The sequence below is a fragment of the Eschscholzia californica genome, unplaced genomic scaffold, assembly GCF_041429995.1.
Source record: "Eschscholzia californica isolate CP2 unplaced genomic scaffold, dmEscCali1.0.p SCAF_2, whole genome shotgun sequence".
Lineage (NCBI taxonomy): Eukaryota > Viridiplantae > Streptophyta > Magnoliopsida > Ranunculales > Papaveraceae > Eschscholzia > Eschscholzia californica.
In genome coordinates, this window is record NW_028238309.1 from 38,683,569 (window position 1) to 38,696,483 (window position 12,915).

Consider the following 12,915-nt stretch of genomic DNA (forward strand, 5'->3'; position numbering starts at 1 on the left):
TTGTGTACTTATCATTCTATCACACCCTTTTGGGTGGAAAGCAGGAGTACCTCGGATACCTGTCATGACTTGGAAGAATACCAATGAAAATTGTTGAACTTAGATGCTGGAATATAGGAACTACCGAGTCTCTTTTCATTAATTGATCCTGAAGTCAAAACCAGAAAAATTGTAAATATTCTTATTTCATAGACCATTTTGACGAAAGGCGAACCGTGCTTACTTTTACTTGTAACATATATTTGCTGAACTTTTGTTGATTATATATGTATGTAGGAATTTTAATATTAAACAACAAAAGAAAGAGAAAAGTCAAATACAATTCAGTAAGTTTCTTTTCATTACTTTTTTTCTCTTAAATTATAGCCATTCTTCCATTAAGATAAGGAAAGGATTAATATTACCAAAGCTGATTTGAGTGATTTCATATATATATATATATATGCATAAAGAACGAGATCAGCAACCAGCTCCACCGCCGCTGCCTCCTCCACAACCACCGCCATTGTAACAAGAAGTATTGGCTGCAGTAGTATTGGCCACAGCAACAGCATTGGCCACAGCGACAGCACTGGCAACCATAAGAGCCATATCACCATCTCTGCTAGTATTACGGCCAATGGAAGTTCCACTAGTAGAAGTGTTGGTTTGGCGTCCCAAACGAGGGGATTGAGTTTCTTCATTGCGTTGACATAGGTTACATACGACCACTAATATTACTACACCCACAAAACAACCAACAAATATAAGAGCAATTGCTAGGGACATGTCCATAGTCTCTTATCTCTCTTTGTCTAACCTTTGAAGTTTTTTCTTCTTTTTTCTTCTCAATTCACAATTGTAGTTCTAGGAATAAGAAACTTAGAGATGGCGAGAAGAATTCCCAAATAAGATCGAAAATAACGAAGTCCTTTATGCTCGTGATACCATGTGAAAATAATAATAATAACACCAAACTAATGATAACTCTTGCAGTCTTGCACCAAAATATTAAGAATCAAAGGTAGAAATATTGATAGATGGCCTCAACAGCTCTATTTACTTACCAAGTGCTTCTACCTCCATATCTCTCTGTCTCTCTCTCTCTCTCTATCTCTAATCCTAGAAATTATACTCTTCTTTACTTCTCAAGTGACAATTAAAGATCAATGGTTGTTCACTTATAAAATCATATGAACTAATTGATGTTCTCTTCAGTACATGTTACTAGGTGAACACTTACTTATTTTGCCTTATATGAGTAAGACTGCTGATTACAGTTATTTCCCAATTCATCCATTACAGCTAATACTAATCTGACTGACTTATCAAGAAATTTTCTAATAGAAAACTTCCTACATCTAGCAATAATTCTCAGTGGACTGACAAAGGAAGGTTCTTGGTTATTTCCAGCTGCATGCTTCATTATCTCATACTAGAGATTGTGAAAGGTTAGGAGCCTAATCAAGTCCTCATCCTCAATTAACAATCTTAATAAGATAGTTGTGTGAATAATTTCATAAACTGCCATAGAAAACCTCCATTCTGAGGGGAAATGATGCAAAGAATTCCAAACTATAATATATTAATAATTATTCTTTTTGAAACTTGAAAGATTATTACATACCCAACATTGGATCATATAAATATATTGAAGGACATAAGGTGTCATGGAAACAACACCAACGTTACAACCGTCTTCAAAACAAACCCGAGTGACCAACGGTAAGAAACTTTGAAAGTCACGGAAAACTCCCTTTTCTATACATTTATACCTATAAATTAGATGCACACATTCTTTGATTTAGAGGGAAAACTTATGGGTGTCTTTGTATATATATGGGAAATTTTATAGGGCCCCATTCTTGTTAAAATGGTCCCTCTTGTGAATTCAGTGCAGTCCACCAAATTCACAATTCGGTACGAATCCACAATTCGGCATGAATCCACGGAACTCATCGAAATAGGCTACTAGAGTAAATTCGGTGGGCTCGTACCGAAGGGTCTCTTGCGAATTTGGTGGGTTCGCACCGAATGATCTCTTATGAATTCGGTGGGCTCGTACTGAATTCACAAGGAGTGACCTTTTTAACAAGAATGGGGCCCTATAAAACTTCCCTATATATAGTCGAAAATGCAAGCACACATCCATTATAGCTACAACCTCCACCATCACCACAACCAGAAGCATATTAGGCGGCAACATTACTGCAGTAGTAGCAGTAGTACTGGTTATGCCTGCCAAATCAAGAGGTTGGGTTGCTTCATTGGATTTACATAGTGTACGTAAAAACCATAAAATAAATCCACCCATAGACAGACAACCAGCAATTATTAATAGAATATCTGTGTGAAAGGCAATAAGCCTTTAAGTAATAATCAAAATAAACTAAGTAACAATCAAAATGAATGAAGAAGAAGAAGAAGATTAGAGTTAGATTTTCTCTGTACTTTGTATTCATATCTAACAAGTATATATAGGTTTACAATTAGGGTAAGTAGGGATACATTTGGTTTACATAAAATCATAACAAAACTTATCAAGTAGAGATACTAGGGTTGACCGAGTTGAGTGAGTGAGATAGGGCTGTTCGGTTCTCCTTGTGGGCTTCTCGGTTTGGGCAGCTGGGTATCTCATGTGGGTGCCCTTAATACTCCCCCTCAAGTTGGAGCTGAAATAGAAATGATGCCCAACTTGCCAATCGTCTTCTTGAAGGCATCACCACCAAGCGGCTTTGTAAAGATATCTGCTAGTTGGTCAGCTGTTGGTGTGAAGCGGGGAGCTATGGTATTGTCTTTAATCTTTTCACGAACAAAATGGCAGTCGATTTCAATGTGCTTTGTTCGTTCGTGAAAAACTGGGTTGTCAGCAATATGAAGTGCTGCACGATTATCACAATAAACAGACATTGGGGAAGAATGATTTATACCTAGATCACGAAGAAGTGATTTGATCCATTGAAGTTCACAGGTAAGATTGGCCAGAGCTCTGTACTCGGCTTCGGCAGATGACTTAGCAACCATGGGTTGTTTCTTAGATTTCCATGATAATGGACTTGAACCAAGCATGGTAAAGTATCCAGTTGTGGATCGTCGAGTAGTGGGGCAACCAGCCCAATCAGAGTCACAGAAACCCGAGATATGTAAGGAACTAGTTGCAGAAAGAAAAATTCCATGATTGAGTGACCCTTTGAGATATCGAAGGATTCTATGGGCAGCTTCTAAGTGAATATTTGTGGGATTTTGTAAAAATTGGCTCAGATTATTTACTGCATAGCAAATATCGGGACGAGTGACAGTTAAATAAAGTAAGCGTCCAATCAGTCGTCGATATGTGGATGGATCAGGGATAGGTTCTCCATCTGTGGGGCTAAGGCGGAGTTTCTGCTCCATCGGGAAGGAAGATGGTCGAGAAGCGGTTAGCCCAGAATCAGAAAGAATATCTAAGGCGTATTTTCGTTGGCACAAAAATATGCCTTTCGAAGATCTAGAAACTTCAATACCCAGGAAATATTGAAGTCGACCGAGATCTTTGAGGGAAAAGGTATTGTCGAGAAAAGATTTTAGGTCGGAAATGGCGGAATCGTTGTTACCGGTAATAATGATATCGTCGACATAGACTAGGACGTAAAGAGAAGTGGAAGAGAATGGAAGGAAAAGAGAGAATAATCAGAAAGAGATTGTGTGAAACCTTTCTTGAGAAGGACGGACGAGAATTTTGAGAACCATTGTCTGGAGGCCTGTTTGAGACCATAAAGAGATTTGTTTAGGCGGCAGACCTTAGACTCCCCCTGTTTGGAAAAACCAGGTGGAAGTTTCATAAAAACCTCTCCATCGAGGTCTCCTTGAAGGAACGCATTATTGACATCAAGTTGGTGAAGGGTCCAACCTTGAATTGCGGCAATAGAGAGAAGAATTCGAACTATGACTAATTTAGCGACGGGAGCAAAGGTGTCGTGATAATCAAGACCTTCAATTTGGGTATATCCTTTGGCAACTAGTCGAGCTTTGTATCGCTCGATTGACCCGTCAGACCGAAACTTAATTTTGTAAACCCATTTGCATCCAATGGGTCGCTTACCGGAAGGTAGGTCAACAATGGACCAAGTGTTGTTAGATTCCAAAGCCGATATTTCTTTAGACATTGCCTCTCTCCATTGAGGAGATTGCATGGCTTGGGAAAAAGAAGAAGGTTCTTTATTTGAAAGAACGGATGTAAGGAAGACTTGATGCGAAGTAGAGAAAGCATCGAAAGACATGAAATTAGTGAGAGGATAAGGGACATTGGGTGACGGGTCCATAAAAGGATAGGAGTGACATACGTAATCGGAAAGATGGGCTGGTGGTCGCCTAGAGCGTGATGGTCGGGCAGTGGGTACTGTCGGATCAGGAAGGGTGTCCAAGTCTGTTGGACTTTCAGGGCACTCCTCGACTGGAGTGAGAACAGAACGTTCCGGCCCAGTGAATGGAACCGGTTCGTCCAAAGACACAGGGGTGCCTGTAGCGGACTGATCTAAAGTGTTCCTGGCCGAAGTCAGGGAGTTCGGGTTAGTCCAGGAGGTGCCTGTAGCGGACTGATCTAAAATGTTCCTGGCCGAAGTTAGGGAGTTCGGGTTAGTCCAGGAAGAGGCGTTAGGTTGGGAACTTTGTGGAAAGGCAAAGGTTCCATTGTCCACTATTGACAAGAACTGACGCCTTTGGGTAGGCGGGATTGTGGACATCGGAAATCGGTCTTCATGGAATAAGACGTCTCGAGATGTGATAATTTTTCGAGTGGTGAGGTCGTATACACGAAAGCCCTTTTGACCATGAGGGTATCCCACGAAAATTTCGGGTGAAGCTCGTGAGTCCAATTTAGTTTTAACGGTGGTATGACGAAAATAACATAAACAACCGAACACTCTAAGGTTGGTAAAAGTAGGAGGACATCCTAATAATTTTTCATGTGGGGATTTCCCTTGTAATTTGTTTATAAGGTAGACGGCCGTGAGAACACATTCTCCCCAAAAGGAGAGAGGGAGATGGGCTTGTAATCGAAGGGACCGTGCTACTTCCAAAATATGTCTATGTTTGCGTTCTACAACTCCATTTTGTTGAGGAGTGTAGGCGCAACTAGTTTGGTGATGAATACCGTTTGTTTGAAACCATTTTTGCAATTCGTGATTCATAAATTCCGTACCGTTATCGGAACGGAATGTTTGAATTTTTGGAATCAAAATAGAACCGTTTCCGGATTTGAAAGTAGAGATGGTTGTGTTGAATTGAGTGGAAACATATTTAGTGAAGTTTGTGATGTATTTAGTTGTATCCGATTTATTAGGAAGTAAAAACAACCATGTACACCTTGAATAGTCGTCAACTATCGTCAAAAAATATCGACATCCGGAATTGGAAAGAACGGAAAAGGGTCCCCATAGATCGGCGTGGAGAAGTTGAAAAGGACGAGAGGAGGTAGAAGTACTAGTTGGAAATGGTAATCGTTTAAATTTAGACATAGGACAAACATCGCACGGTTTATTAATAACTGAAACAAATTTCATACAAGGAATAGTAGAAATTAAATATTTAAATCTAGAAAGCGATGGATGACCCAATCGCCAATGCCAAACATTGAAAGAAACGTTACTTCCTAAACTAGAAAAACAAGAAAGCGAGCAAATCCTAGGGTCCGTGCGAAGGAAATAGAGTCCATCCGATCGATCACCAAGTCCAATCGTTGTTTTCGTCGAGAGGTCCTGAAAGACACACGAGGTAGAATTAAACGTTACTTCACAATTTAAAGAAGTAGTAATTTGAGAAACCGATATTAAGTTGATTTTGAAATCCGGTACATGTAATACATTGTGAAGAATAAAAGAATTGGAAAAAGAAATTGATCCAACATGAAGAACTCGAATACGAGTCCCATCCGGAAGGCGTACAAAGTAGTCGGTAGGGGCTTTAATATAAGAATCAAAACGAGATAGAGATGAACAAATATGTTTCGCTGCCCCGGAGTCGACTACCCAAGAATAATTAGTAAAAGACGTACCTGTTAAGTTGATCGGTTCGGTTGATGGAGCTGCTGCTTGGGGGGTGCCTGCAGCAGGTCGGGACTGGTCCAGTAGTGAGATGAGGCCCTGGTACTGTTCTTTGGTGAGAGATGTTGCTAGGGGCGCTCCCTGATGAGTTTGAATCTGTTCCAAGTCAGGAACTATGGAGGCAGTAGCAAATGGATTAGTTTGGTGAGCTTCTCGGTTATTTGGGCGCCCTCGAGGACGAGAATTTGGTGTGGACCGAGAAGGATACTTATTGAGTTGGTAACATGTAGCTTTAACATGTCCAAGTTGATGACAGTAATCACAATAAGGACGTGATCTCTTTGGACGTGAAGAATCCGATCGGGGACCATTACTAACGGCAAGAGTTGCTGCCTCACTGTTAACGGAGTTCGCGTTCACAATATTCTGTTGAACTTCCTCTTGTTTGACAAGAGAGTGTATACGTAATGTAGACGGGAACGGATCCATTAGGAGAATTTGACTCCGAATCGCAGAAAATCGATCATGGAGTCCTTGAAGGAACTCCATGGCGCGATCTTGGTTTAGCCGATCAAGAAGGGACTTACCATGTGTACAAATGCATGGTTCGACGGTTGTGAGGGATTGAAGTTCGTCTTGAAGAGACTTCAATTGAGTAAAATAGGTAGACACATCGAGTCCTTCTTGTTTCAAGGACGAGATTGCTCTTTTGAGTTGAAAAACTTTAGGAGCGTTAGTCTGAAAAAAACGCTCATAAAGGTTTTTCCAAGTCTCGGCTGCAGATTCGTCATAAAGGATGGATGATTGAATATCTGGAGCCACTGAGTTGACAATCCAACTTGCAACGAGATCGTTGCATCGTTCCCACGAATGTAATTCTGCAGGAGAAGTTGGTTTGACAATGGTTCCATCGACGAAACCAAGTTTATCCTTGGCTCGAAGCGCTTTAGTCATACCACGAGACCAGGAGGCATAGTTATCTCCGGTGAGAGGTGGTGTGATCAAAACAGTCGTGGGTGAATCCGAATGATGAACATCGAATACTTGATTGTTTTGGACAGCGGATTGAGTGATGGTATCGGTAGTAGAAGACATAGTTGAAAAAAAAAATTGAAATACCAGGCTCTTATACCATGTGAAAGGCAATAAGCCTTTAAGTAATAATCAAAATAAACTAAGTAACAATCAAAATGAATGAAGAAGAAGAAGAAGAAGATTAGAGTTAGATTTTCTCTGTACTTTGTATTCATATCTAACAAGTATATATAGGTTTACAATTAGGGTAAGTAGGGATACATTTGGTTTACATAAAATCATAACAAAACTTATCAAGTAGAGATACTAGGGTTGACCGAGTTGAGTGAGTGAGATAGGGCTGTTCGGTTCTCCTTGTGGGCTTCTCGGTTTGGGCAGCTGGGTATCTCATGTGGGTGCCCTTAATAATCTGCCCCCATTCCAACCCCTCCGTCTCAGTGATACTTCATAATGTACTTCTTTTCTCTTCTCAATTCATAACCGAAGATTCCTCTCTGTCGATTAAGTTTATTTATAACGTTACACTAAATGAAAATTACTTTGGGATCTTAAGAATATTTCTGTCGAGATTAAGTGATTGGCTTGACTAAGTTATCATGACCGTGTGGGAATGCAACTCTAAACAAAGGAGGTAATGTAGAATTTGTAATAGGTTACCCCAATTTAGGTCTTGTTTATGTCACTCCTAGGGCAGGAATTTGTTTTTCTTTTTTATAGGTGGGACCACATATTACAAAATGAGCCACAATGAATAGCTCCATAATCACAGAAATAAGAGTTTAATGATATTGATGGTATTTCAACAAAAAAAAGAAAAGAAAATGATATTGATGGGATTGACCCCGCTTGTGTACTTATCATTCTATTACACCCTTTTGGGTGGAAAGTAGGGGTAATGACAGACCCAGGATTGTTGGGTTATGGGGGCAGGGCCGGCCTAGGCCCAAAGCCACCAAAGTGGTGGCATTGGGCCCCCAGCTTTTGGAGAAGATAGGAGGGCCCCCAAAAAGGAAGATATACTGAATTAAAAGCAAAAAATGTATCCTGTTAACCCTCAGCTCAATTGGTAAACCCTAACTGTGAAGCGTAACCCTCGCCAGATCCGGCGAGGGTTACATCTCTTTGTCCCTCTTTCCCTCTCTTTTTGTTACTGTTTTCTGTCCGGTTCGTGATGGTGGTTTTGCTCAAGGCAAGATCTGGTTGTGGTGGTGTGGTAATGGCGGCATTAAACTTCAGTTTTGGTGGTGATTAATGGATATAGGGGCTGTGGTGGGGGTTCGATTGGATTTATGGCTACATCCGGCGAGTTTCGTGATGGTGATTTGGTGGAGACATGAGATCTGGGGTGATGGTTAGTGATGGTGGTGGGGTGGTGGTGGTGTTGGAAAGGAAGTTGTGGGTAAGGGTGGCGGTGGTAGTATTTGTGGTGGTGTTCAGTGAGTATATAGGGTGGTGGTTAATGGTGGTGGTGGTGGTAAGGAGACAGGTAGAATAGAGAGTTTCTTTAGTTTTTTATCGTTGTATAGCGGTTCTGCGGTTTTCCAGTAACGGATACAGATTATCGGTGACAAACGGCGGTTTCCCGACGACGACGTTGGTTTTCCGGCGACATTGAAGGTTTTCCGGCGATAACATCAGTGGTTATTTTAGTTTTTTTTTCCTTTTGTTGTCAGACCTTTATGATCTCCTTTCACAGATCTTTAGGATCCTTTTGTCAGATCTGTAGGGTCTCTTTTCACGGATCTTTAGGATCCTTTGTGTCTAGTCCAATTTCTTTCCCTTCATGAGACACTTTGCATTTAAAAGTATGTAACTCTCATGAAGTTTTCAGATGAGAGAAATAAGAATTCATCCATGTAATCATTGTGATTTATTCACTTATTAATGGAAATTGTTCCCTTGGCTTCAAAAAATAAAAATAAAAATTGGTAAACCTTATTTTTAATGGTCAAGAGGTCTTGAGTTCAATCCCCAACTATCATCATAATCTTGCTCCCTTTCCATCTCTAACTTTTTATTTCCTAAATAACCTATTTGATTATTTTTCAAAACAAAAAGTCTATTTGATTATTTTTCAAAACAAAAAGTCTATTTGATTATTTTTCAAAACAAAAAGTCTATTTGATTATTTATTTTATAATGTCTCTTGATCATGTATTCTTTTGTTAAAATCTCTCGATCATCAATAAACATCAAGTTGAATTTTGTTTCTAGCAAGTAATTTTGTTATTCATATGTTATTTTCCGTTTATATGTGATGTGTATATCAACATTGGTTGTCTTATTTTAAGTTCTTCTCGCATGCATTATTGGTTGAGATTTCAAGTGATCAAAAATATTTACTAACAATGATGTGCTACATATACCAATAAAATATTATTACAAAATTTTGTAGTTATTTCAACAGACATCTCTGCGGTAATTACATCTCATAATATATATGATTAGATCAAACTATATTATCTATCAGAAAAAATTACTTCTCTAAACCTAATTTTAACTTTGCCATAAAAATCCAGTTATACTACGTCGCGTTTCTTTTTTAATTAGAAAATAGTGGTAATGAAGATTTATGTATGGTTTTTAAAAGTATTTGAAATTATCTTTCATTTCACATAAAAGTTGACATAAAATTTAAACTTTTATTCAACAAAACAGAGTTTTAAAGTTGTTCGAAATTCTTGTTAATAGGAATAAGATAACAACATTAAATAAAATTTGGTTTAAATTCTTTAAAATATGTACACCTTGTTAACAGGAGTAAGGTCACCAAATTTTATAAAAAGAAAATTTGAATTATTTAAAAGTCCTCATTTTACGAGTTCGCTTTAGGCCCACAGCGACCTAGGGCCGACCCTGTGTGGGGGTACATATTAAATGAAAATTTAAATAATAAAAAGTTTGAATTTGTTTATTTATTTATAATACCATAATTAGATACAAGTCTATAGTTGACGACGCCGAGTTTTTATTTTCTGAAATCGCTGCATAATAACTTCATTATCAATTTAATAAAAAATATCTCTCTCAACATATGCGAGCAAGTTATCATTCATCCATTCATCTCCCATTCGATTGTGTGATCCCCATCATGTGTCACCAGCTCGTACAAGACTAGTTTCTTGATTTAGTCATTGTCCAGTAGAAAGCTCATTATTTAAGGGCTTCAAAGACTATATCAGAATGTTTTTCTCGAAGAATATCACGACGTTTTGGAAATGCTCCAACATTATTGACAACATTAACCGTCAAAATAAATAAATCATTGATTTCTGTATGATTCCTTGCCACAGCAACAATAACTAATTGGAGTTGATGAGCAAAACAATGAACAAAATACGCACACCCATTTTCTCTTAAAATAAGTGCTTTAAGACCATTAAACTCACTTTGCATATTGCTTGCCCCGTCGTATCCTTGCCTCTCAATCTGTCAATGCTTAAACCATGTCAGGAAAAGAAGTCATCAATAGCTATCTTAAGTGCTGAGTGATGTTGTATTGCTTACATATTCAATACCAACAAACCGCTCAATTACTTCACCTTCATGCACATATCGTAGTACCATAGTCATTTGCTCCTTCGTAGATATATCACGAGATTCATCAATAAGAATAGAAAACCTAGATTCACCCAATTCGCGAATAATTTTGTCGATAATTTCAAATGAAATAGCATTTGAAATATCCCTTTGAATTTTAGGTGACACAAATTTTAGGTTTTCAGAAGCTTCTTCCATTGTGACGGCTTTAATACCATCATTTTTATCTCTCAACCATTGTAACAATTCAATAAAACTTCCTCTATTGCTTGAGCATTCAGATTCGTCGTTTCCCCGAAACAGTAGACCTTGCTTAAGAAGAAAACGAACACAATGAACAGACGCATTTAAGCGGATTCGATAATTCTTTCTGACTTCAACAGAATGTTTGCACAAAACTGTTTCAATATGTTATTTTCTTGTCGTAATAAAGCTTCACCGTTTCTCATAGCATTGTTATGAACACTATTGATTCCTCTCACATGAATTTGTAACTTTTTTTTTTCTTCTAGTTTGAAAATCCTTCGCCTACGAATAAATCACAACTGTTAAAAAATAGATAGCAATATAAACAAAATACGACATCTTTTGATATACTGTATTCTAACCAATTAGCATGTTCGTTAAACGAAGAAAGGTTAAATCTCCGTGTCTTTTTTCCCAAAAGCGTCAAAGGAAAAGTATGGGTTCTAGGTTGACAAGGGTCTTTTAGTAGATATTCTCTTCGAACTTGATCTCGAATATTGGGATGATAATCTAAAATTGGACTGTGCATTCCAAGATCTGCAGGAAGACTCGTCAAGTCGATTTTATCATGTGTATTTTTTGAATTGTTTGCTTCTTCTATGGCTGGTGATGGCAATTCAATGTTATCATGATTTTCTTCTAAATTTTTGTCTTCTTTTGTAAACTCGGGCAATGATTCGACATCTTTAGCCTTCTCTCTTGAATTAGTATTAAGTCTCTTAATATTTGAAGACTCGTTAACAGTACCGATTCTTTTAAAGTATCTCTCCATGGGAAAACAATGAATAATAGAAGAACTACCAAAATATATTACTTTACCCTTCTTATTTTTGCATAAGCCAACCTAATTAGTACTTCCAGCTAATAAATGAGAAGACTTGAATTTTATACTATTAATTCTCTAAACCCTAATTTAAGTTGGACTGAAAAATTTTCAAGTTAACAATCCTAATTTGATAGTTCAACAAAAAAAAAACAATCCTAATTTGATTTGGACATAGGAAGTTACTAAAATGGGAAATTGGGTCAAATGACCTTTCACAAAGAAGACTTTGGCAAAATGACCTTAATTTTGTGGAAACTGTCAAAATAACCTCATTTTCTCCTTTTCTCCCAAAATTACCATTTTATAAAAATGAGTCTAGAAAATCTAGAATTCAAATTTCTCAATGCTAGAAACCAATAGCTTTTCTTCCCTCTTGACCTAAATTTCACTTTTCTTCCTTCTTTGTTCAAAATTTTCACCGGAAATTCACAGAATTATTTTTAATCTCTTTCCATTTTCAATCTTTGCACTTGCCTAGGGTTTTCTACTTCTAATCTATTACAGTAGTACAATCTCACTATATTTTCTTCACCCATTGATCTCGAAAATTACTAGGGTTTATCAACACACACAACAGAATTAGGTAGAGTGGATTCAACAATAAAGTGTAGCAATACTTGTCTCAACAATAAACGAGATTGCCAAAATTCCATAATGACAGGTAACTCGATAAACCAAAGTCGTGTCACTTGTATCATTCCCATGATCTTAATAAATCTTTACTGAAGTATTGATTTATTACATTTGCAGGTTTTCATCTTGGTTAGGGTTAACTAGGTTTCATTTCATCTTCATTGGTGCAATATACCTTTCATGTATGTGTTGTTTGCTAATGTTTTACAATGTCCTCCAAATGTTTGTTAATATTCCTCAATGAAAAAATCAACCATTTGCTTATTACCAGCAAATTATCACTACATTCCTTCGGTTTAGAGGCATAACAGATGCATATTACTTGAACAACTAAAAGTTACTCATTTTAGTAATTACATAACTAGTTTAACTTATTTTTTAAGTGTAATAAAAATATCTAGTCGAAATTGTTGGTAATATTGAAATATTAATTATGATAGTCATGTTCATTAAGTTTTAATGGCTTTCATTACCATTACGATGTTATGTTTTGATCCGTGTTATTATGGTTGGTAGTACTTTTAATATGCGTGAATAAGGATTTTATGCCGACTAGAAAGATTATAAGGTTAAGTGAGTTGTTTCGAAATTAAAGAAGAACTAGGTATCCGAGAACATGATGAATTAGGTTGTAAA

At 37.5% G+C, this 12,915-nt stretch overlaps 1 protein-coding gene and 1 pseudogene across 1 annotated transcript; both read right to left on the reverse strand.

Moving 5' to 3' along the window:
- Window positions 1-5,679: 5,679 nt before the first annotated feature.
- On the reverse strand, window positions 5,680-7,094 carry LOC147557763 (uncharacterized). The gene is made up of 2 exons (XM_086658931.1): window positions 6,011-7,094; window positions 5,680-5,714 (listed from the first exon to the last, which is right to left on the reverse strand). Exons 1-2 carry the CDS (start codon window positions 7,092-7,094, stop codon window positions 5,680-5,682), a joined length of 1,119 nt encoding a protein of 372 aa, XP_086515057.1.
- A 3,093-nt stretch (window positions 7,095-10,187) lies between these two features.
- Window positions 10,188-11,592, reverse strand: LOC147557764 (uncharacterized; annotated as a pseudogene).
- Between the last annotated feature and the right edge of the window lie 1,323 nt (window positions 11,593-12,915).

What these genes read in the sequence shown, in the direction of transcription:
- LOC147557763 (XM_086658931.1), bottom strand. Translation starts at nt 7,094, where the DNA reads ATGTCTTCTACTACCGATACCATCACTCAATCCGCTGTCCAAAACAAT. An exon ending in CGAACCGATCAACTTAACAG is followed by an intron (nt 5,715 to 6,010) that starts GTACGTCTTTTA and finishes TGTGTCTTTCAG; the next exon opens with GACCTCTCGACGAAAACAAC.